The sequence below is a fragment of the Triturus cristatus genome, chromosome 11 (genome assembly GCF_964204655.1).
Source record: "Triturus cristatus chromosome 11, aTriCri1.1, whole genome shotgun sequence".
NCBI classification, from domain to species: domain Eukaryota; kingdom Metazoa; phylum Chordata; class Amphibia; order Caudata; family Salamandridae; genus Triturus; species Triturus cristatus.
The window spans coordinates 1,064,134,175-1,064,156,402 of record NC_140594.1 but is presented as its reverse complement, the minus strand read 5'-3'; the positions used below and the strand labels follow the sequence as shown (position 1 = coordinate 1,064,156,402).

The 22,228-nt window shown below is 43.0% G+C and overlaps 2 protein-coding genes across 3 annotated transcripts in view; one reads left to right on the top strand and one right to left on the bottom strand.

Moving 5' to 3' along the window:
- USP13 (ubiquitin specific peptidase 13) overlaps positions 1-21,756 on the top strand; it is a 324,868-nt gene extending 303,112 nt beyond the window's left edge. For both annotated transcript variants that reach the window (XM_085635387.1, XM_085635386.1), the window contains one exon: positions 21,088-21,756. In XM_085635387.1, coding sequence (XP_085491513.1) covers positions 21,088-21,178 — 91 coding nt within the window. In that variant the 3' untranslated portion in view covers positions 21,179-21,756. The remainder of the gene's footprint in view (positions 1-21,087) is intronic.
- The window catches only part of LOC146785986 (uncharacterized), a 42,816-nt gene continuing 29,121 nt past the window's right edge, over positions 8,534-22,228 (bottom strand). The window contains exon 3 of the mRNA XM_085635388.1: positions 8,534-9,668. Within this exon, the coding sequence (XP_085491514.1) occupies positions 8,671-9,668 (998 nt within the window). The 3' untranslated portion in view covers positions 8,534-8,670. The remainder of the gene's footprint in view (positions 9,669-22,228) is intronic.

Below are 22,228 nucleotides of genomic sequence, written 5' to 3'. Positions count from 1 at the left end.
ACCATTGCATACACAAAAAAATAAAATATCTTACAATGTTTGATAAAATCATTATAAATATTCCCAACTTTTTGTCAGCAACGATAATTAGAGTGTTTTGTAAAATTTTACAACACGTTAGAAAAAAAGTGCATAAATTATTAAAACATTCTGCACGTTAGTCATATTGACTGTAAGTATTGTTTCGACTGTGTCCGATCTTGTAATGATTATGTCAGTTCTTGTAGTAAGTAATCGTTGGGCTGCTCGGTCCGGTGTTTCAGTCTTTTTGCAGTTATGTCAAGATATTTAATTAGCCGGCAGTTTAGCTGGACCAGCTCAGGGTTGAAGCACAACATTACCGCTTGTCTGCACGATCTGGCTCCATACTGTTTGAACGCTGGCTTTAGCAGGGTTATCCTTATATCTTTTAGCTTATTACAGGTGCATATGACGTGAATTGCGTCTTCAACACCGCTGCCGCATAAACGACAAGGCTGGACTCCTCCCTTTCTCTCCCAAGGTGGCATAAATTGATTGAAGGTGCCAACCCCCAGCCGGAGTTTTAGTCAGTGTGCATTCTGACAGTCTCTTTCAGGCACATGCATCATCATAGGGTTTTTCGATTCCTTAATTGCGATTATTAAGGAATCGCAATTAAGGAATAGCAAAACCCTATGCATGTAGGAATCGCTAAAGAAATAGCGATTCCCACAAATTCCTTAATTGCGACTAGCAAATTGCGAGTCGCAATTAAGGAATGTCTTCCCATTCATTCCTATGGGCCTCCAGGCCCATAGGAATGAATTAGAGATTGCGGGAGCAATTTGCGAGTACCAGTAGGTACTCGCAAATTGCTCCCGCAATTTCGATGGTGCAAGGGTGTCGAAATGACACCCTATTGCACCCATGTATGTTAACTCTGCACATATGTTGCATACACACATGCTCTAAGGGCATGTGTGTGCGCAACATGAAACTTAGAAAAATGCAAATAAGTGCATTTTTCTAAGTTTTTGCAAATTACCATGAAGTCCAGCTTCATGGTAATTTGCTCACGCTAATAGTGAAATCGCTATTTTTAAAACTGTAATGCATTGCATTTAAGGAATCTCAATTAGGGATTCCTTAAATGCTATCGCTATTTAAGGAATAGCTATTTTGAGATTCCTTAAATAGCGATTTGTGCATTTGGGATGATGCATCCCAAATGCAAAAATACCGGTCGCAAAGGAGCAGATTCTGAGAATCTGCCCGTTTGCGACCGGTTTTGTGCTTGATGCATGTGCCTGTTTGTTTCTGCCCCAACATCTGTAATATGCCCTGGGCACAAGGGTAAGGTATTCCCTCATTTGCATGGGCCCATGTCATCATTCCGAGGAGGAAACACCCACTTGACATTGCGCTAGAGCACATTTAGCACTGGCATGATCCATGTTACAGAAGGGGCAGTTGAAGTTTTAGCGGCGGCCCCTTCCTGTAATTCCAGAGTGCCCTAGGGACACAAAAATGTTGGTACACGTCCGTTACAACCTAGGGGCACTATATATAATACAACCTCAGGAGGCCTTTTCTTAACTTTATCACAACCCACAGTGCCTGGGGTACTTTCAAGGCTGATTGGCCTTGACTAATACATTGTAAAGTTTGGATGGGTCAAGGATCTCAGATATCCTCAAATCTGATCAGTCCCTTGCGTCTCATTTTAGTCTATTACACTTTCCACATTTTTTTGTAACGGTGTCTTGGTGCCATATTCAAAAGAAGTTGAAAGATGGCTTCTCTGTTTTTTGCACTTTACATGCATCATTGGTGCAGCTTGAGTTTTCCATTTTCCACCTTTTGTTCGCACTTTTGGGTGTGCTAGCTCAAAACCCCGTTTATTTTTTTTTCACATGGGCTGCATTGAAATTTATCTAGTTTGGGTAGAATGGGTTTTCAGTGTTATTTAATTTAAAGTTGAAACACCATACGGTTGTGGTCAGGTTGAAGCGGAGCAGGCATACTGCTCTGTTAGTGAGGATTTACCAAATCATGGTTAAATTTGTGCATCAGTGCAAGGGCTTTTTACATGCATATACATCAATGTATATATCATTTAATTAATTCTTTTAATTTAGCTTCACTGTCTATAGGGCATCTACTTAGGCTACTTTTGACAGTCCTAGGTTGGTGCAAGTGTCTTTGGCAGTGACCTCCTTTAGATGATAACCTATTCTCAGCGCCAGTGATTCCCTTGTTCGGACATTGGATTTTGGACGCTAGTTAGAGCTGTATCTGCCATCTGTCCTGTTCACACTAAATGTGATCTGTGCATTTGAAACCCAGTACATTGACACTCTGAATGCATCCTTTTTTGTGGGTGCTGGATTTGTTAGCGTTTAAAATATTTTGGACTTTGTGACATGGATTGACACATTCTTAGCTGCTTGAACTTAAAACATGAAAGTTGCTCCTCCATGAAGCAAGGCCTGCTGAGAAGCTAAGGCACAGGGCATAGGTATCAAAGCCCATCTGGCATCATTGCAGTATTCTGTGTGACGCCATTATGTTATAATTGAGTGAGAACTCTCAACAACGCCATACTATTAGACCTGATCATTGGAGCTTTTAGTAAATAGTGGAGAACTCAGGATCCTTGCCTTGTAGAACAAAACTGTTTATAGGACCCCATGTTAATAGTAGGCTAGTGCCTTATGTATGCACTGCCAAGCCTTTTTGGTCATAACACAGCTCTAGAAGCAACTTTAATTTTGTTGTTGTTAATTTTAATAATTTCTCTACATTCTTTAAATGTAAATCGAGAAAAAGTGGCAAAATTACAGTTTGGTGTCTGAGTACATCCCTGCGGTCCTGGGGGACTTTAAAAGTGTACTACTGTGGCGGATTGGAATTTACAGGACTAAGTCAGAAAATAACATCTGTGACCAGGATGAACCTGGTTGTTGTATCTGACCCACGCTCCATCGCAGTCCACATTAAATTGTGTCTCGGTCCCAGTCAACCACGACCATTGACTGTCATTGGTACCTTCTGCTTTTTGGTGCTATTCCTACTTAAAGCTTTAAAAATTCACTTTTGTCATCATTTAGTTTATCAACTTCTACTCTCTTTTTTAAAATTCGGATTGGTATTTTTATTATTTTGAATTTTGACCCCAAATAATAGTCCAATTTCTTACAGATGTGTGTTTTTTTAATAACACATTTTATTGCGATTTTATTTTTTGCACATCAAGGACTGAAAGGCCTGCACTTACAAATGTAATCAGCATTACAACAGGTCTGAATGATGTCAATATTACACAACTTCATGGAACAGGCACAGACTAAATTCTACTCCCCGAGCCCCCTACAATGCAAATGTCCATGGCACTTGTGTGATTGGAAATGAGGGCTACTACTATGTCTCAGACCTATAGGACTGTACCTCCATCTCTATAAGGGTTTTGGTACACCACACAGGGGGCAGCTCAATTCCCTATAATCTGCCCACCGCTTCCAGATTCTACCATGCTTCTGGGGATAGCCTCATTCCTGGAAGACTACTATTTCCATCCCCATGCATCTGTCCACAGTCTCCTTCCAGCCACCTACCGAGGGCGGAGGAGTCCACCTTCCAGTGTTGGGAGATGTCACGCTTGGCTAGTGTTAGCCCCAGCAACAGGAGGTGTTGTTTATATTGATTCCCTCCTATCTCTTCTGTCATGTGAAGAAGGACCAACTTGGGCTCTAGGGGGATCTGCCACAACAACACCTGGGCCAGGCAAGAAGTTACGCCACGCCAAAAAGGCTTCAGCGTGGTACAACTCCACACAGTGTGGAGGAGGGCCCCCTCCTCCACACCTCAGCGGAGGCACACAGGAGAGAATATCACTCCCATCCGCTAGAGGCGGTACCTAGTGTAGTAGGCCCGATGCAAAATTTAAATTGGATCAGGCGGTTGTGTGACGAGATAGCGGCATTACGGGGTTCTGCCAGGGCCTCAGTCCAATCATCGTCATTTAAGTCTTCAATGTCTCCCTTTCAGGCAGTCTGCAGCGCCCTAGGGTGTTGGGGTTATGTGTAACCAAGGTTTGATATATTTGTCAGATTTTGTGAGCACCCAGTTCCCCCATCAGCAGCCTATCCTCTAATGGGCTGAATTCCAGCAAGCCTACCATGCCCCAAACATAAAGGGATAAAGCATTTCGGAACTGTAGATACTTGTAGAATTGGCTTCGGTGGAGCTGGTACTCTTCTTGGAATTGTTGGAAGGATTTAAGCACTGTCCCCTTCATAACGTCACCCAGCGTGGACAAGCCTATATGGTCCCATTCTCTAAATCCAGGCAGTGCACCACTTGGTGTACAAAGATTCCATGCCATAGTGTGGTCTCCCGAGCCTCCCCTGCCAGCCTGACCGCCGAACAGTCTGTTGCCATAGTAGGATACCCAAGCTGGCCGCCGGGGGTAAGTGTTTCGTGCCTGCAAGACTGTAAAGGAAGCCTAGTACCAACTGGCTGCCCATCGCCAAGCTCTCCACAGCATACGCCGGGTCAGCCTGGTCACTGTACCACCATTCATTGATGTTAAGTAAGTGAGAGGCGGCATAGTAGGAATATATACGTCCGCAGCGGCTATCCCCCCACAGAAAGCAGACTGAACACAGGTGTGGGGAGCTACCCGGACGGCACCGCCTCCCCACAAAAAGTGGTTGAGTACTGCGCTTATTTGCCGGAACCACGAGTGTGGGATGCCATATGGACAATTCTGAAGCCAGTACGACACTTACAGCAGAGACATCATCTTGAAGATGGCGGACCGGCCTAATAATGACAAGAGAGACCATGCCCTCAACTCTTCCCCGACCCGCAGCAGTAGAGGAATAATATTATGCGACCAAGAGATAGTCGGGTCCGGGAAAATATAAATCCCTAAATACTGAAAACTGTCGACAGCTCAAGTCAACTGAGCAGCCCATGTCCCTCTTCCTTGGTCGTCACAAACGGGGAACAGTACTGATTTCATCGGGTTTATATACAACCCTGAGGTCTCCCCGAACACCCGAAGGATCTGCAATATCCTCGGACCAGATAATGCCGGGTCATTAAGAAAAAACAGTACATCATTCGCCTATAGTGCGACTCTGTCAGATATCTCAGTGGACCACTCAAAACTGCGCACCAGGGGTCACGCCTCACCCATGCAGCCATTGGCTCTACTACCAGTCCAAATAGCAGAGGAGATAGCTGGCACCCCTGTCTAGTGCCTCTGTGTATGGGGAACGGGTCAGACAACGCCCCAACCATGAATACGTATGCAGATATATCCATGTAGAGCAGGCAGATATAAGTCAGGAACCATGGGCCGAGATTAACAGTCTGCAAGAGAATAAACAGGTACTCCCAGCTGATCAAATCAAACGCTTTGTCTATATCAGCTAGTAATATGGTCGCGGCCACCCCAATCCTGGCGCCTTTGTCAGTGCATTATGAACCCTTCTGATGTTGTGGCGAGTGGATCGTTGTGGCATAAAACCAGCCTGGTTGAGATGGACAAGGTCGGAGATATGCAGGAGAAGACGATCGGCCAGTAATTTGGCTTCTATATTTCATAGTGATATCGGTCAGTATGAAGAAGGTTCCTTGGGGTGGGCGGGGTGACCCGGTGTGTGGAAGACCACTATTTCCACATGCTGCCGATCGGTCGGAAGGATCTGCGTGTCGGAGGCCTCCTGCAACGCCCTCAGCAGGTGTCCCCCCAGCTGGGGCATATGTGTTACAGATGTGTTTTGACTTCTCATTTACCTGAAGAGCGTTGGAACCCCAAGAGGCCGAGTAGATCACGCTGGTAGTTCTCACCAGCTTCCAATATCTTAATGGTGTTGCATTTAAGAAGGCATACATCGCACCAGAGTTCTAAGTTCTAGGAAAGTTTGTGGTGCGGCTAAAGTTTGCATTATGTAACATACAATGTTGTGGTATGGACAGGTCCCAGAACTCTCTCTGGTGGTATTTTGAGGATTAATAAACAGATGGAATGCCGACACCACAAACTACATTTCAGGTGTGTAGTAGGCTGCCTGTCGACGCCGGATTTGCTTTGATACGCTTTGCTTCCTTACATGTACATTTACATCCATGTACATTTACTCCACTAATGTTCCCTGTACTTATATTTAACATTCTTAAGAATGTGTAGAACTCTTAAATATGAACTGTTGACGACGTAAGGTTTGCTTGCCCATATAACTAAAGGTGTTGACTGGACGTTTTTAGACTTTAAGTTTATGTGAAGTCATTCAAGACCTAGTTAGAGGCACGAATTTACGATATACGTAATTCTTACAAACACTATTTTTGTGCTTTCTAAAGTTGTGTGTGACTACTGCTCGGTTTGGTTATTAAATATATTATATCCCATCGCAAAGGACCTGTTTGAATCCATACTTAATTTAGCTGTACAGGCCATCTCTTATCAAAAGATTAAAGCAATAGGGAAAAAGGCAACTAACTGGAAATGTTTGTTATTTAAGATACATATTGTATGTACCCCAGCTATAAATACTGAACATAAACATTACCTTGGCCAGAACAAGCATTGCGCGCACCAAATGTTTGTGTGGCGCTGTTAGCTGCTGATTTTCAGTCCTGAATTTGCATGAAATAAATAGATTTCTGATTCTCGTGACACCCGCCCACCGATTCATTTTATTTCCTTTCTCATGCAAATCTGTTTTATCTTGAATTGAAAGGGACATCTGCCGTCTCCATGAATCGATCAAAGATTCACCTTGATGAAAGTTTTTTTTTCGCTCCCTCTTGCTTCCCAGGGCGGTTATGCAGTCTGAGCAAAGTAGTGCGAAGTTAATACTTGTGAATTCTGCTTGGACACACACCTTGCTTCAGACACCGCCATCGTTATAAAGAAATGGTGCTTCCCGATTGGTTCACATTAGAGATCACATTAATATAAATGTGTTATGCCATAATGAGGTAACAGTTTTCCGCTTTTGGGGCCTCATGTAGGTAGCCAAATACCGGTCGGTAACGGCCGAATTTCGGTAAATATGCCGTTACCGACCGGTATTCAGACAAGTGAGATGTAGGAGTCCAAAAACCACTTTTCGGTAAATATGAGGCGGTAAATACCGATTCATATATTCCGAATTCTAAAATACCGATTCAAATTTACCGAATACAAAATTAACGAATCGGTAAACATGAAGTGGTAAATATGAAGTGGTAAAATTTTAAAATGACATGTAGGAGCACTCGGTAATTAAGAAATCCTGTAAATTCGTTAAATAAGAGTCGGTAATTAACACGGATGAAAAGCAGGTGGTAACCATCAACAATGGATAAATGCAAACCCAAAATGCTACAGCGTGGACAACATGGCCGCTATGTACGTCATTGCAAGGCGCCTACGTCTACAGGCAGCAGGACTGAGGGTGTGGCGACGGGAGGAACAAATCTACAGACAGCGCATCACACTATTCCAGCTGACTGATGCAGAGATACATGAGAGGTACAGGCTAGACCCCGAAACCATCATGGACTTAATCAGGGACCTACACCCACGCCTGGACCAGCCAATAAGAAGGGCGCACGCCATACCCCCACATGTGCAGGTGCTCTGCAGCCTACATCTGCTGGCATCCGGCAGTTATCAGGTGGTGATAGCTGCGGTGGGTGGGGTATCCCAGAGTTGCCTGTCACGTTTCTTCAGGAAGTTTCTGGATGCCATGATGCAGAGAATGCACCACTACATCAGCTTCCCCAACACACAGGCTGCACTGCAGAAAACAAAAACAGACTTTTATCACATGGCACAGTTCCCCCATGTCATCGGCTGTATTGATGGTACACACATCCCAATCTGTCCACCAGCTGATACAGAGCACATCTACAGGAACAGGAAGTCCACCCACTCCATCAATGTGCAGGTGATCTGTGATGCAGGGAACATCATCACAGATATTGTTGCAAAGTTTCCTGGGAGCACCCACGACTCTTACATCTTCCAGAATAGTGGGATATACACACGACTGAGTGCCGGAGAATTTGGAGAGGGATACCTGCTAGGTAAGTAACAGTGACGCCCCTTGAAACCTGCAAATCATAGTGTCATGAGGCATGTTACTGATGGTTCCCTTTCACTCATCCAGGCGACAGTGCATATGCATGCCGGTCATTCATCCTCACTCCCTACCTACACCCAGCAACCCAGAGTGAGAGACGATACAACGTGGCACACAAAACAACACGCAATGTGGTGGAGCGCACGTTTGGACTACTGAAGAGCAGGTTCCGCTGCCTGCACAAGAGCGGAGGCGCACGCCAGTACAAACCCATCACCTGCTGCAAGATTATTGCCACTTGTGCAATGCTGCACAACCTTGCCACGAAAAAAGGGACAGATGTGGAACTAACATATCATGAGGACAACGAGGATGAGTCAGGCCAGCCAGAGGGCAACGCAGCTAGAGTGCCAACTGCAATCGATGGGAGAGAGAGACGGGCAGAGATCACAGCCAACTATTTCTGAGTAAGTAAGGGGACACAGCGAGTTGTGAGAAGTCATGACGTAGTTTTAATGTGGCACCACGCCATGAACACATGAACAGGCCAATCTGGCAATATACCATCTATACAAGTAGTATGTCCAGGGTTACGTCACCCAATGGGAAGTGGCAAAGCAGGGCAACATCAATGTTTGCGCATACGCGCTGCAGTGGTGGGTTGCACGGCCTGTGCATCCTCACTAGAGCCAACACCAAGCCGCCTGCTGCTCCTGCGTGCTTCTGGGACGGGGGGTGTGATGCTGCTGCTGGTGTCGATGCTCTCCGCAGCATCCCCTGCAGCAGTTGTCGACGCCTGACTAGGCAATAGCACCCCTAGTGCACTTGTCACCTGCACCATCCCCCGAGACAGGTCGCTGCAGCACTGTGTGAGGCCCTCCTGCATCGTCACAGAGCGCCGGCACAGTAGAGAAGTCGCAGTTGCCAGACGGTTGAGTGCCCTGCTGGTGGTGTCCCTTCTCTGGCGTTCCCGGCGCCGTGCTTCGATGTCAGCATCTAGTTTGCTGCACAACTGCTGGATAGACTGGGACATGTCCCGAATGCCCGCAGCCATGCCGCTAATGTTATTGTCCATGTTGACTAATGTTGTCGTCATCACCCGCATGTGCCTCTGGACTGACATGACTGCCTTTGATTGCAGGCGCTGTTGCTTTAACATTTGGCCCTCGAGCCCCAAGAAGACACCATGGCCGTCAGTGGGTGCTGGTGGACTCTGGACACGCGACCTGCGGCGCCCTCTTGCTTCCGTCTGTGCTGCCTGTGAGGTGTGGGGCACAGTGGCATGGCTCCCTTCCTGGGGCCCGGTGCGGTCTTCTGGTCCCATGCTGTCGTCTGACGAGGTGTCTAAGGCTCGTAGCCTGGCTGCTGGACGCCTCCTCATTCTCACGCCTGCAAGCGGGGATGTGGCTGGTGATTCGAACATGAGTGGCGATGCTGGCTCTGGTGGTGGTGATGCTGGCTCTGGGTGAGGTGATGCTGGCTCTGTGTGCGGCGAGGCTGGCTGTGTAGGTGGTGCGGCTGCCAGTGGGCCTGCTCCCTGGTCTGAACATGTGCTGGCTTGCGGCGATATATGTGGCCGGTGTGCCGTCTCTCCTGCAGCATGCCCTGTCCTGCATGGTGTCACATCTGTGGACAGAAATACAACATTGGCTCAGTGTCCCCGAAGGGCTGCATTGCATGCGTCACAATAAATCATTTCACATTCCAATATGTCCCCTGTCTCCTTGTGCCTCGAGTGCGTGACATGCCTTGTTGCCCTGTAACATTTACGTCATGGTTAGTGTTGCCCTGACTACATCTCCCGGAATGCATTGCCTGTCTGCACTGACACGTGTGGACTGCAGTGTGATTCTCGATTCACAATTGGGGGATGTGGGATAGGGGTTGGGGGGGCTACATTGCTGTGCTTTCGTCTTACCTTGGTGTGTTGCGGCTCTGGCAGAGCTGTCGGCATCCCCAAGTCCCACGACGCTCTCTTGCTCGATTGTGGCCGCCACCAGCTCCTCCAGTTCGGTGAGGGCAGGTGCCCTGTTGGTTCCACCTCCGGTCTGGCTGGCCTCCTTCTGGATGTCGCCCATCTTCCTCTTGGTTACAATCCGGAGGTCATACCAGCGCTTTTGGAGTACCTCAATGTCCCTGTGGGTCACTCCCACAGCATTGACCTGCGCCTGGATGGCCAGCTATATGTTGCGCTTTTCCACCTCAGGCACTTGCAGGGATTGCCTTCCGAACAGCTTGTGGTGCTGCTTCACCACCTCCTCCACCAGCACCTGGAGTTCCTTGGGGCTAAATTTCAGCTTCCTCCTCCTTTCCCCTCCGTCTTTCTGTGTTCTCTGGCTGGACATGCTGTTCGTTTACCCGCTCGCACATGCAACGGCTCCTTGCCTCTCCTCTGCACTCCAAGCCTCTCCAGGGTCGGCTGATTATGTACACCTGCCTGGGTGTGGCCACTTCGGCTAATTTTGTACACCTGCCTGGGTGTGGCCTGTTCCTTGTTGGGTGGGCTGTCGTTGCACTTGATTAGCTGTTTCGTCAAGTCATGTGATTTTCTTTACCGAATCCGTACATGCCGATTCGGTATTTTCCGATTCGGTATATACCACCTCGGTATTTTCCGAGTCGGTATATACCACCTCGGTATTTTCCGAGTCGGTATATACCACCTCGGTATTTTCCGATTCGGTATATACCGCCTCGGTATTTACCGATTCGGTCATTTCCGATTCTTAATTACCGAATGTTACCGATTCGGTAACTGTTACCGAATTTTTACCTACATGTAACTTACCGATTCTTATTTACCGATTCGGTACGGCTCGGTATTTTAGAACCGGTAAAATTTATTTACCTGCATGAGGCCCTTAGTGATTCTTACTCATAAATACATGCAACAAATATCCGTTTTCTTGTCTGTATTTACTGCTAAACATGGACAGATACAGAAATTAGATTTTTTTGAGTGTTTAGCCATTTTTTCGAATGTAACTGGCAGGCTATGTATATTGACAGCACAGGGTGTTTAAAAAAATATTTTCTAATAAAGTTTTAACAGCTTAATGTGTGCACAATTTCTAGTACTGCAATATTAATGTTTGCAGCTGTGTGTTTTATTTCATTGTATTTGACTAATGTGTTCACTACAGCCATCCAAGAGTAAGAGCACAATTATCAGTAAAGTAAAAATGGAATTATACTAGCTGCATCTTCGTTTTTTCACAAAGGAAAAAATAAATCTGGATAAATAACAATACAATGCAAAAATCATTATGAAAATACAGACGGAAATTCCAAATACGTGCTATAAAGCCAGGAGCCCTAGTTTCAATATGTCATCCATTCTATGTGTGTTATTTTCTGAATTTTCATTATACTAATGTTTGTTGTATACTTGAAGCAGTATCAAGGTGAGTAAGGGAGAGGATGTGGCTTATGGCAGTCGACCTCGACGCTGGGGAACCGGGTTCTAGTCTTCGCAGGGACGCTAAACATCCTGCGATTCTGAGCAAATCATTTAAACTCCCCGTGCCTTATAAAAAAAAATGAAGGTGTCCTTGTGTAACGCAACTGGTTCTCATGTAAAGCACTCGGATACCTTCTGGTCAAGTTCACGCTATATACAACTCTGGGGGTAAAAAGGTGATGTGAGAAGCTGAGTATTTTCTTTGTTTCCCAAGCGGCCCTTGCAAGTTCTTATGAAATTGAGGGGTGATTTGTTGGTTGGAAACCCCTTGCAGCCTGCAGTGTACATTCGAGACCAACTGATCAATTCCTATGAAGATTATATATTTGTTTTACATCTTTTTATTGATAACATAGGATAGAAAAAAGCAGAGTGAACCAAATGCCGGTAACGTTTAATGAAAGGAAACAGAGCGTAAATTGCATATGGGCAGTCCTGTTTCTCCCACTCATCAAAATAACCCACAGCATCAAGCTCGGACATTTTAACAAATCCTTAGCTCAATCAATAGTCAAAACAAATTAACACTTCTCCAAGAAAGATTCAAAAGGGAGCGGCGAAGCTTAGAGGGAACCCTAGCAGAACACACTCCCTTGTTTTCAGAAACGCATCCCTCAGAACACCACATCACGCCAACTCTTGACTACTTGGGTATCAAGCCGGGTGTTATAATAGGGACCAAGCTAGTCAGTGCCATCAAATGGGAGGGAAAGGACCAACTCTCAGCTGGGGTGGTTGGTGTTCATCAGGCTGTCTAGAAGACATCTCTTTTTGGTGTGCATTATTTTCAGTTTTCCCAGGATCCATATGAAGCCGGTATGCCCCATGATGCAAATTCTTTACACAATTTCACAAGCAACTTCCTCCTAGACGGTTTTTCCTCATTGAAGTCACAGAATAGCAGATTATGCTTATTTTCAAACTGCATGTCTTGATTCAGGTAGCCAACTTTCTCCGAATGTTCTCATGGCAGACAGGGCCACCAAGCTTGACCAATTGATTACCACCATCCTGAACAGAGATGACACTGTTAGTCCTTGAGGGCAATCTATGGCCTTTCTTCGCCCGGACAGAACGTAAGTGGTCCAGGGGAGTCAAGAGCTCTGCAAAGACGTTGTTCATCACCACGGTCTTATCCTTCTCAGTCACAACAGGTGGAAAGGCGTTCTTCTCACATTTTCTAGCACCTTAGTTCTACTCTCCAACACTAGCGCAGCACCAACTACTACTTTCTGAAATTATAAGTTCTGTATCTCATCTATGACATCTGATCATTCCGTCTACCTTCTGGAGCTTCAGCTCCTTGTCTACCACTCTTTGATTCCATTCTAATATTCCTTTGCTCTCTTGTGTGTCTTCTTTCTCCATGGTCATATCTAAATATGCCTCTCTTTATTTTCATCAAGTCTTCACTAGCTAAATCCAAGTCCCCTTCATCCCAGACTCCCTTTTGTCTTCTTGTCTGTGACTGGAAGAAGTCCTACCTCTTCCATTAGGGCTATTGATTGATCACTGTATGTCACCACTAATCACATTAGCAATGTCTCTTTGCAGCCTGATCCAGCATAATGCCTAAAATTATGCTGCACAGCCCAAGGAGACATTCACCATTACCCTCCTGTTGGCCACCATGATAACCTTGACAGGATTAGTGGAATGTGACGGGCTTTTACTCGACAGCTAGTCTGAGATCCTTTCTCACTGCGTTTCATCCCCAAGTGGTGCTTGCCAGTTTCAAGAGGCTGTTTGCGCATCCCTCTCCACTGGTCACACAAGAGCCATGAAAGCGTAATTTGCTGAGCATGCACCATCTTGCTCACTCCTCCAGGAAAATGAGGGTTGCCATTGCGACATTGTTCATAGTGACCACAAATGGCTAATATCATCTATTGCACTATAGGATGTCTCTGCAGAATTATTGATTTTTGGCATGTGGTTTTTGGATCAAGATGCAAGATTTCTGCACCTTCTGCAACCGGTAATTTCAACCTTAATGCACATTTCTTTTCCTTAAAGAAAATGTTCACAGCATGCTCTAATTAAGATCACTTTTAAAAAAATGCATTTTCATCACATTTTTATGAGATATATTACTAAACTCCCCAAGGTGTGTACTTAGAGTAAAGGCAATAATCACTTATTGGGTGTATCAAAAATCTTTAGCAAACACAATTGGTATTTGTTATTGTCTTTTAATCTTCTTTCTCATTATCAAGCTTCACACAATGTCTCTAGATCTCTCTTCACTGTGTTTTACCGAAATAATACATTGTAGCCTTAAATCCACTCTCTTACTCCTGCAGGTAAGAGCCGATGATGAGGGAAAATTAAATAAATAGTTATTTTTTCCTTATTGTCGTCTGTTGAATCCCTCCCACCCCGCCTCACCGCTCTGACCTGCACAGGCCGCTCCTGTTCTTACTTCACTTCCATTGATCTTCTCCCACAAACCATATGTTCATTTTATATTGGATGTAAATGATGTCGTCAAACTCTTTAGAGAAAAAATAATTGTGCTTCACTATATTTCACTGAACTAACTTGCTCCAAATTTAAATGAGACAATTTAAAATACTCTATCTGAAATGTAATTTCAACCGCCCAGAGTCTAAAATGGTAACTGACTGAAAATGATGCCTCTTTGCCTGTATCCCTAAGGAGGGACAAGCAGGACATAACTAAACTTGAGGGGGCCCTCCTGCAAAGTAAATGGAGGGCCTCCCCTTCCCACAGGCGCAGTCAAGAGCTCTCAGGCCAGGGACCCGCTGCTGGTGTACAACTGTGGAGGGGGCCCCATCGAGCTCTGGGACTGCGGAGGCTAATGTTATGCCTCTGGGGAATAGGTGTCCCCAAATCTCCTGTTTGCCTCCATCGATCATCGTCGACATCGGTTATAGATTGGTCCTTCTGGCAACATCCAAAATGGAGGGACTTCCAGTACCTCATTTTAAGTGTCTCCCAAATAAATAACCCCCGCCCACAGTGCCGCCTCTGCACACAACACTCCATATTGCCACGCTTGCATTCCTCTCATGCTGTTTGGCATTCTGTTTCTATTTACTTCACCCGTTGTCGACACCCTGTCTGTTTTTAAATTCTTTCTCTTAAGTACATCGTGTCATTTATTCAAATTGCAAACAATTTTAGGTATTCAAATATCCATTCCGCTATTTGTAGCGACTTTTAAAAAAATTCATTGTAAATTTCTTTTTAAATTAGGCTATTTCAAAGAAAGGACGTTTTAGCTCATTATCGTACCCATGCATTGGGAGATTATTGAACGGTGTGGCGATAGAAGCATCTGAGAGTTCCAAGTCTAGAATGCTGCATTTTTGTGATTAAAGACCATATGTACAAAAAATAGGAACTGAGACTTCCAAATTGCGATTTTTACTGAATTGCAATTTGTAAATACCAATTCCTAATGTAAGAAAACTTACAGACTTCAGATAGAGATTCCTAATGGGGTCACAAATAGACCTGCCTCATGATTATTAATGAGGTAGGTCGCAATTTGCGACCCATTAGGAATTGGTCAGCTGACCACCATGTCTGTGATTGTTTTTTAATAAAGCACTATTTTTTTTTTAATTCAGGTTATTTTCCGTGAAGGAAAACTCGATGCATTACAAAAAATAAAATGAAACTTTAAAATTTCATTTTTTAAGAGTAGGCAGTGGTCCTTTGGACCACTGCCTGCTCATATAAAACATTGTTTCAGCAGTCACAAAAATGGAAGTGGTCCCATATGGTGCCTTCCCATTGGCGAACGGTTACCACCACCCTTGATGTGTAGGTAAAAAATGAATGTTTTGTGACCGTGGTTCAGGCGCAAAACATTCAAGCATAGCATTGCAATTCGGTACTTGGAAGGGACGCCCGAAATATGCCCCTTCCAAATACTTAATCACTAAATACAAATTGTGATTCAGTAACATGCTACCGAAGCGCAATTTGTGTTTTGTACATATAAAAAAAGCATTTTTGCAGTCCGAAGCGGCCCGGATCTGCAAATCGGTTCATTTCCGACCACAAATATGCTTTTGTACATATGGCCCCAAATGTGTTGGCATGTTTCCGTCCTGCATTTTAGAGCTATGACACCTTTTCAATGTGGATTGGCTTGTGTCTTTCAAATCCAGGTCCAATACCAGCTTGCCTTGTGGGTGCGATCAAGCTTTCTCTTTCTCTCTCATCTCATTGGAAAGACTAGGATATTGCAGTAATACAGTAGTGTCCCATCTGCACTGACAAGCATGGATAAGCCTGAGAAAGAAGGATTTACATTTGTGAGTCGCATAGGGCCCGATGAACAAAAAAACTAGGCAAAATATGGGCAAACAAAAAATGCCTGAACTTAGTTTTTCTTTTTTTCCCTGTTCAAGAACATTCCCAGGAATATGCCTGGAAAGCTCGCCAGGCACGGGTTTACAGACCTATTCCTGTGGATCCTATTCCTGCTTTGTAGAGTTCTACATAGCGCAGACGTCTGCACTGAGAGAATAGGACCACCCGTGCAGGAGTAACTTTATGACTATTCCCAGAGTGGAAAGGGAAGGAGGGGGAGTTTAGGAACGGGCAAAAAACTTAACACTTTCCCTCCCTTGGGTGGATTCATGGCTGCAGAGAGCACTCGGAGACCTCTGCATTCAAGGCAGAGCTCTCCATTCTGTAAACCGGTTTATGATTGGCAGGAATTCCTTTATGAATTCCTGAGAGACACAGAAAGGTACATTTGGTTGTAAATGTACATTTACGATTGAATTTACCTTTGTGACTAGGCCCTCATGCTCTTTTGAACTGTTTTACATATTAAGGTGTTTTAGGTTCAGCAGTGGTTTCCACTCCTCAAGACAAAAAGGTACATATTTAGGGTACATGGGCCTCTAGCATCCTTATGATTTCTTCCGAGTAAAGCAGACCCAGTGCTTCTCTTCTCCCCTTCAGATGTTTACCTAAATTAAGCAGAAATTTTGTGATAAATCTCATATCCTTTCAGCAGGTGAAAATAGTTTTTAGGTCGAGCCTAGGCAGCGCTTGCACTGTCTGTTTGAGACATTTTGTATACACTTTGTGGGCTTATGGCCCGCCCATCGCTTTTTATTCGTGAGTTTAACTGTCCTTCAAAAAGGATTGCTTGCTAGTGTTAATCTTTCCTCCTTGTCCCTCCTTGTTGTCATTTGTTTCCTCCCACGGAGCAGCGCCTAACTACTGGTATCTTTCCACTTTGGTGCTTATCTATTCGTGTCTGGGTACTATTTTGTGTCCTGCTCGTCTTTGTTGAAGCTTCCTTTTTTTTAGTTCTTTATGGCAGCTTAGTTTTTTAAAAAAGCGTTGTTTCCTATCAATCACGATCTCTGTAAAGTGCCTTCTATTGTTTTTTTGAATTGCCATTATTTATTTTAGGCCTGTAACTAGTGATTGTGTTTACGATTTTTAAAGACTGCTTCTCTAGCGCACGTCTACGACTCATTTGAAACCCTTTGTTGACCTGATTACCTTGTCTACATTCATGCCTTCTACTGGTGTATTAATGAGGCCTGGTTCAAGCCATCTAATCTTTATGGCCGTTCCCAAGGGAAATATAAGTACTGGTGGTATGTGTTTACTCCGTGTTCTCCTCCCCACATCTTCTGTTGCGTTAAGGACTTTGCGTGTTTGAGAGATATTATTCTTGTTTTAAACAGTGTTCCATTTCTTTCTTTCTCGTCCTTGTTTTGTTTGTCAACTCCTTGCGGTCAATCTATATTTTCTATTGTTTTTCTCCTCCTGTTAATTTAATCACTAAATCTATGAATAATAGCTTTCTTTCCCTGTGTAGTTTCGTAGGTGTCCTTTTCTATACCAGCCAAAACATTTGCTTTCATGTTTTTTTTGTTTAATTTTTAACCTCGGTCTGCGCTCATTACATTCTAGCTCCTCCTCCATAAAATCCGAAAGCCATATGCCCGTTGTGTACTGCTACAAAACATTTACGTTTTATGTAGAAGTCACAGCCTCTCCCGTCCAGTTTCAAATGTTTCCTTCTCCATACCATTCAAAAAATGTAGCTACTTGTTACAAGCTCATTTTCACAACACTTTAAGTGAGTGTGTTTTTTCCCTTTATTTCAAATTATCCTTTTACATTACTACCCAGAGCCTTCCCCTTTCCATTACAGAGGTTTCCTACTCTATACAATTTTAATTATTTTGTTCTGTGCTACTATGCTGCTGTGATAGTACGATTTCTTTAGTCTTCCCTTCTGTGCAGCTGTAAATATCTGACTTCCCCATGTGCAGTTTTCGTCATCCATACAAACTAACGAATGCAGCGTTCCATCGACTTTTTTGTCATTTGTGTTCACACCTAACAAATTGCCCTAACACATCTTTTTTAAATGAACAATCACACTATGGCGAATTTACAATATTAATCGCAGCCTTTCACTTGCGGATTGACATGTTTCCTCCACTGTACTATTGTAAAACCATTACTGCATGTTATTTTAAGAAGACACTGTGCCTCGGCACTCTAGATGTACTTATTTTAGTCTCGGCAAATAGGGAAAAGAAAAAGCAATACACAAAACAATTTCTCAAATCTGCTCATGACCGTAAATCAATCTTAATGAATCATGTAAGAAATTTCTTGGATCTTTGCTGAAGAGTTTTAATTGTCTGATAACAATACTCCACTTCGCACTAATGACATACCAGTCCAGTGTAGAAACACAAACAATATTTGAACAGATTGAATTAATGTTCCTGATGTTTTCCTTGGTGTCAAAGAGATGATGGCAGCCAACACGTGTTTCGTTACTCACTGTAACTTCTTCAAGGCTTATATGAAAGGCATCAAGATTTCAAGAAGTCATATATCCAATCCACATGAGAATTCCTCTGGTAGGGTCCTAGAAGAGAATGGCCAGATCCCAGGTTCCAGTTTCTTATATGAAAGGCATCAAGATTTCAAGAAGTCATATATCCGACCCACGTGAGCATTCAGTAGTTCTCTGAAAGGGTCCTAGAAAAGTATATCCAGATCCCAGGTTCCAGTTCTGTAACAAGCCACTGTTGTAAAGAAGTTGTCAAGCTTATTGTGGAAACGCGGTGTCCTCGTTCAGAAAAATAATTTTAAGGACGGTATCTTAAAACTTTTGCTATATAAACAAAGAATATTCGAGGGCTACGATATGCCCTTTTAATATGTAAAGATAAGGTGCACAAGGGCTGTGATATGCCCCTAGTCTTTGGCGTGCCCGCCGATCGAAAATTCGTCCCGTCCGGTCCCGCAACGCAGTGGTATCATGTTATTTGTTTCGCTCTCGTTTTCCAAATGCTTCATGTTTTCTTGTTTCACTTCTTGCGTGCTCCTATTTATTTAAACTTTTAAACTATTTACACTTCTAAACTCCTGCTACATTAACCTTTTAAATTACAAATCATACCTTTCCCTATGCGTTTTAACCGCTATACAGTCTGAAACATTCGCCTGCCTTTTTCTTTCGCATTTTCACCTAGCTCTTTGTTTATTTAAGTATCCACCTTTCCCATGTGGTTTCTCATGTTTTCTGTTAATATACATGTTCACATTATAAATACTTGCTTTCCTCTTCCTGTTTAATGTGTGCCCTCCTCCATAAAACCTTTGCTTGTGTGTTTCTCTTAATTTCCACTTCACTTCTGTGTACATTAACTATCCACCTTCCACATGTAGTTTCTCACGTTTCCTGTTAATTTAAACTTTTACATTGTAAATATTTGCTTTCCAGTGAGGTCTTACATGCCAACCTCCACACAATACCAAAGTTATGCCCGCATCTTTTCCTTTTTCATTTCAAAGCCTTTGCTGCATCTTTTGTCATTGTTTTCACTGCCCTCTGAGGCGTAACCACCTGCTTGCACCTCCTACTGTTTATCACGTCATACGTGCCCTTACATATTCATTACAGATGGACATCCCCCTGTGCCGTATGTCTGTTTACACCTAAACATTACACATTGTAAATCACAGCCCTCGCCGCCCGGTTTCACATTTTCTCTTCCACACCATACAGTTGGCTGTAAAAAATGATTTTATTGTTTCAATTAATACAAATTGTTACAAAATACCATGCGTAATATGTACTTCCAAGATTCTTCTTTGACCGTTAAAAGAAAATAAGCAATATAATTTCAATTCATTTCAATTCATATCATACATTTCAGTATCAAGAGTAAACATAGAGGCCTATGGATACAGCTGGCTGTGTGTTACACTCTTTAACTCATTTTCCCCATGCTGTTTTATTTTTGCTTCTGCCCGCCTGCTTCATAAATATTTCACATTGCAAAGCGGAGCCTTCCCCTAGTATCGCAAATTTCCTCCTCCATAAAGTTTTAAATCTTTTCTAAGTCTTACTCTGTTGTTGCCAAAAAGCCATTTTTGTAGTTTTCACTTCTCTACAACTGTTAATCATGCTTCCTCATATATACAATCCTATAGATTTTCACGGGTTTTTCTTCGCATTTTTTATTCGATCCGTCTACATTATTTCTTCTTCATTTGTGTCCACAAGTTAGTTTTCATCATAAAGATATCATTTTGGAATATACACATTGTGTGTGAAATGTGACATTGTTCTGACGTTCACCACAGTTTTCTATGGTTCTGCCCACCGCTGATTCTTTACCATGACGTTTTGCTCACAAACTTTATATTCATTAGTGTAAGTCTTGCATTTGTTTCTCTTTCTATTATGTACCTACCCTTTGATGTGGAGCCTTCACCTAAGTAGCTCCACAAAGGTGTGAAGTTGAACAGTGGTTCACCCTTGTTTACAAAAGTTCTTGGTGCCTTTGAGGCTTCACCTTAATGCTGTAGCGATTTGCAAAATTTCTGCGAGGTCTGACATTTCTTCCCAAACAGAAAGATGGCATTAAGACTTTCACATTTACAAAGTCACAACGTTGAAATTCAGGAAATGCAACCTTTTTTGACAAAAAACATTCGCAATGTTACTGCTTTTCAATAGATTTAATTCGTCCCAGAACTACCATAGAGATTTCATTTGTTTGCAAAAGGCTGTGATCTTTCCTCTATATTTTCAACATTCACACATATATTCTTTATATTTGAGTTTCAATCCCTGCTTCTTCCTTACTTCAATTCTAATGACATGCTTCTTCTCCATTGTCACAGATTCCGTTGACATCCAGTCTAACAATTATAACTATTATATATTTACAAAATAAAGCCCCCCACATGGCCTCAATAGCATTTAATCAAACCAATAAATTAAACTTAAAATAAACATAAGCATATTTAAGGTGAAACCTATTGGCTTTGACAATGCTTGTTTTTTTTAATGTCAGTGTATATCTGGAGAGTTCCACCAAATCCTTATCTCACACCTCAATATCAAATGTGAGTAAAAGAAAATATTAAGCAAAATCAGCAAAAATTAAGGACCTTATGATACATTTTAAATCTGTCGTCATTTAAAGCGGTGTGATAAAAACAGAACTAAAATATTATTCAGTTTTATTAAATTTCTAATAAACGTTGTACCATGAGAAGCCTAATTCGCGAATATATAAATGTATCATTTTTTTTCTGTTTCAGATGGGTGATATATAATGACCATAAAGTGTGTGCTTCAGAGCGACCGCCAAAAGACCTCGGCTACATTTACTTCTACCGCAGAATGCCTTGATAGGACTTCGAGGATACCACACCGGCCTTTACAAACCATATGCCTTTTAATCCGCTACAACAGCAACACAAAAAAAAGTTGGACTGCCGAATTGCAGATTAATGTATAGGGTATTTATAGTTCATTTTGGAAAGACAAAAACAACACACTCGAAGCCTTCTTTCATGTGAGGAGGGATGTTCTAAAATTTAATTTTCTCCATTATGTTTTTTTTATATAATAAATTGTACCTTGGGTTTACTGAGCAATGCTAATTTTGCCATCCCCGTTTTTGGTGATCGGCTAATAGCAATGCTCACTTTACCCTTGCCAAAGCCACTTCCTGTAAGACTTTTGTGTATCCACATTTTATTTTATGAGTTAGTGTTGTTCACTTTTTCGGACTGGATGTGTCTTTATTTTGTGAGCGGTTTGCTGCCTTCTGGAGAAAAGTACTTGAGATGGACCCGGTGGACACTGGACAGGAAGAGCCGGGGGCATCAGGGGAACTAGTGAATGTGAAAGTCAAGCTCTGAAACCAACTTTTAGCTTCAAAATACCCTTTTCCTGGAGTGTATAAAGTCTTCTTTTGCTCTCTATTGCTGTTTCTTCTTTTATTTTTTACAAAATTTTTCACCAAGCCCAGCGTGTGAGTTCAAACCTTCTACGGAAATGCAGTTTCTAAAAGAACTGCCAATCACCCTCAGGTTTGTTGAGTTAAGCCAATTTGAAAATGTGGTTCGAGGCCGTGTCGGAAGCCCTCAGGCACACCGGCTCCTTTTTTAGCATTTCAATGCAATATAATACATCAAAAATTCAATTAAACTTTCTCCAGACAGCAGAGCTAAAGAAGAAAGTGAATTTCAGCAGCTCTGGCCTGGACTAAAGATGTGCTACCTCGATTTTGGAAAAGAAAGTACCTGCCACGATTGGTGATTCTGGCTGGATTTGAGGAGTCTGTAATTTAAATACTATATACCTGATCCAGTGATGTAAAGCCGCATGAAGTAGCCCTTGTGCTGGCCATACAGCTGCCCACATTTCATAGACGTTTGAATGTAAAATTGATTA